Consider the following 3,147-nt stretch of genomic DNA (forward strand, 5'->3'; position numbering starts at 1 on the left):
CCTTAGGTGTACGTGGCTGGCGCCTTAGCCGGTTGAGCTATAGGCGCCGAGCCACCCTTATTTTAATCTTGATGTGCTTCCTTAATTCTTTTTCTATAACTAGCATAAATAAAGATATACCTAGGGTAATAATAGCAAATTATGTAGAAGGGTATAAAGTAATAGGCCTTCTCAATTCTAACTCCAAAAATCTAATCATTAAGTTTCTTGTGTGTATTCCAGAAATTTTGTATGCTTATGCAAAAAAAGTTTTCTTATAACACATGCTCCAATAATTATAATGTTAACTTACTATCCTCCTCTTAAGTGAACACTTAGAGTTTTATTTGGCAGTAAAATGTAATAGATGTACCTTGATCAAACTAAAACAAAATAAATTATTTCATATGCTGCTCAAAATAGCTCACCTTTGCCTTCCCTGACCTCTGGAAGTTTACTTTTACAGATCATACAAATATTATTTATTCCTTCTTAGTTTTAGTAGTTAGGAGAATAGTGTGATCATGTTTTGATCATTAAGGTTATTTGCCCACTCAGTTTTCAAAAAAAATGCAAATGTTAACCATTTGCTAATTTAAAATGTTCATAGTTTGTTTATCTGAAGCAAGACTTTATCAAAGGAAATTAATATTGCTCTAACAAAGGAAATTTTTAATAAAACTATCCAAGACCTGAAAGTGTACTTGAAATTAAAGAATTAAAACCTCTCAGCAGAATTTTGGTTTTTATTTGCCAACTCTACCAGGTTCAGCAGGTTTCTAAACAATTGTGTCAAGCCTTTCAGTTACCTTGTAACAAAGGATAGCAACATTCAATAGATCTGTTATTGGTAAATCTTGTTAATAGCAAAAAGAATGAATTTTATGAAACCCAATTTTATTTTGTGCTACATTCAAAAGACATTTGTTTACTTCAACAGATTTTGAATCATGAGCCTGTGTGAGATTTGTGTTTTGTAAACCAAACCAACATTTATGGCTTTATTAAACCACCCGGTATAACTGTCACACCAAGATGCATTACAAAGATATGTGAAGTAGTACGTTATAATTAGCTAAAAAGACATATAGATAGCAAATAAATTAGACATTATTGATATGGATGTAGGCAATGTTCTTTGCATTTGTGGAGGCCTTTATTTAGATAGACCTTTTAGGTCTTTTATGGAATATAGAACTCAATTTACATAATGATGATCATTTACCTTTTAATTAAATTTACTGTTTAATTTTAAGGTATATGCACCATCCCCAAATTCAGATGACTTCAACCGTGAATCTCCTAGTTATCCATCTCCTAAGCCACCAACCAGTATGTTTGCTAGCACTTTCTTTATGCAGGGTAAGTACTACCAAAGAGTTGTCAAATACTAACACATTATCCTTGTATTACCCAGTGTTCTAAAATACTGTGAGGAAAAAGAATACCTACACAGATATTTAAACATTATTTTATCTAAGTATTTTTTGGCTAAAGTAAATTAAAATTTAGCTTTTTCATTTTCTAATTCTGTTGATTGCTAATTGCAATTTAGTTGGATTATCCAGCAAACTATCCAAGTGCCCATCCAGTATTGATTGAATTTATAAAGAAATTAAGAAAAATTAAGTAGAACTGCTGTGGTTCATCTTAGAATTTTAAATGTTTGAAAGCTATTAACTTTAGTTTCCTGTTTAAATTATGGATTCATATCACACCTTGAATTACCAATATAAATAAAAAGTTTACATGCCGTTAAAAGAGTAAAACTTATTAGGAGGAAAAGTATTGCGTTTCCTTTAATTCACATCTAGCAAATTATTTATATTTGGTCTTCTGTGGTTTTGGACTATGTGAAGCATTTATATGAGAGCAATAAATTATTACATAAATGATTCCTTGGATTTATATTTGTAAGTGAAGTCATTACTGACACTTTTCCTTTGAAGCTGATATAAGATGGTCGTGATCAATTATAGTACTTAGGTTTACTGTTACAGAAACTTCTTTATTCCACAATTTCAAAATGTTAGATATAATGTGCATTGTCTATTATGGTTTGAGAACTTTTTTGTATATTTATATATATATATATCATTTAACCAAAAATTAAATCCAGCCTATCCCTAAATTTAGAATTTTTATTATCCTGCTCGATACGAATTTAGATTTCCTGAGGATTGGATTTTTATACTGACTTACCTACCTGCTACAGTTTAAATTATTTTTTCCCTGACTATAAAGCTTATTCCTTATTTTAAAATAGTAATTTTGCAGTTTGGAGAGAAGAAGACTGGATAGGAGACTAGGTTGGAAAAGGGAAGGAAAAATATCTAAAGAGTACCCTTTGAATTTTTATAAGCATCATCAGAATAATAAAAATTAGCTAAGGAAATTTTTATATTTCTCTTTTTGTCTTAGATGGGACCCACAATTCTTCTGACCTTTGGAGTTCATCAAATGGGATGAGCCAGCCTGGTTTTGGTGGAATTCTGGGGACCTCCACTTCCCACATGTCTCAGTCCAGTAGTTATGGCAGCCTTCATTCACATGACCGCTTGGTAAGCTATAACATATGACTAGAGTGCAGCAACACTCTGTCCTCAGTTGTGTCTCTTTTTGGATTACAAATATAAAATTGGATTCTGCCAAAACTTCTGAAGTTTGAAGTGATACTTACTGCATTTACTGTACCTTTTTAGAAAGTAAATGATAATAGTAGCGCTCCTTCGCTGCTAATTTGTAGAGCTCTTCTGACCTATTTTAGCAGTTGTCCATTGTGCGTATTATTTAGAAAACACATTTAATAGATGATGTCTCTTTTCCCCTTTTCCTAGAGTTATCCTCCACACTCAGTTTCACCAACAGACATAAGCACGAGTCTTCCACCAATGTCCAGCTTTCATCGTGGCAGCACCAGCAGCTCTCCTTATGTTGCTGCCTCACACACTCCTCCTATCAATGGATCAGATAGCATTCTAGGTGAGCTTTTCTGGTTGGCAAAACTTTCTAAAACCTAATATGGGGATTTCAAGTGAACCCCATATCTTTCCATATATATTTTTAGTACCAACTTTAAAAGTGAAAGAGGCTCAGCGCCTGTGGCTCAAGCGGCTAAGGCGCCAGCCACATACACCTAAGGTGGCGGGTTCGAATCCCCAGCCTGGG

General features: G+C 33.1%; 1 protein-coding gene across 1 annotated transcript in view; it reads left to right on the top strand.

Moving 5' to 3' along the window:
- Positions 1-3,147, top strand: part of TCF12 (transcription factor 12) — a 353,758-nt gene that overhangs the window by 306,071 nt on the left and 44,540 nt on the right. Inside the window, exons 9-11 of the mRNA XM_012801793.2 lie at positions 1,236-1,341; positions 2,401-2,540; positions 2,817-2,961. Of these exons, the coding sequence (XP_012657247.1) occupies positions 1,236-1,341; positions 2,401-2,540; positions 2,817-2,961 (391 nt within the window). The remainder of the gene's footprint in view (positions 1-1,235; positions 1,342-2,400; positions 2,541-2,816; positions 2,962-3,147) is intronic.

This window comes from Otolemur garnettii, unplaced genomic scaffold (assembly GCF_000181295.1).
Source record: "Otolemur garnettii isolate 467f Iridium unplaced genomic scaffold, OtoGar3 scaffold00011, whole genome shotgun sequence".
NCBI lineage: Eukaryota > Metazoa > Chordata > Mammalia > Primates > Galagidae > Otolemur > Otolemur garnettii.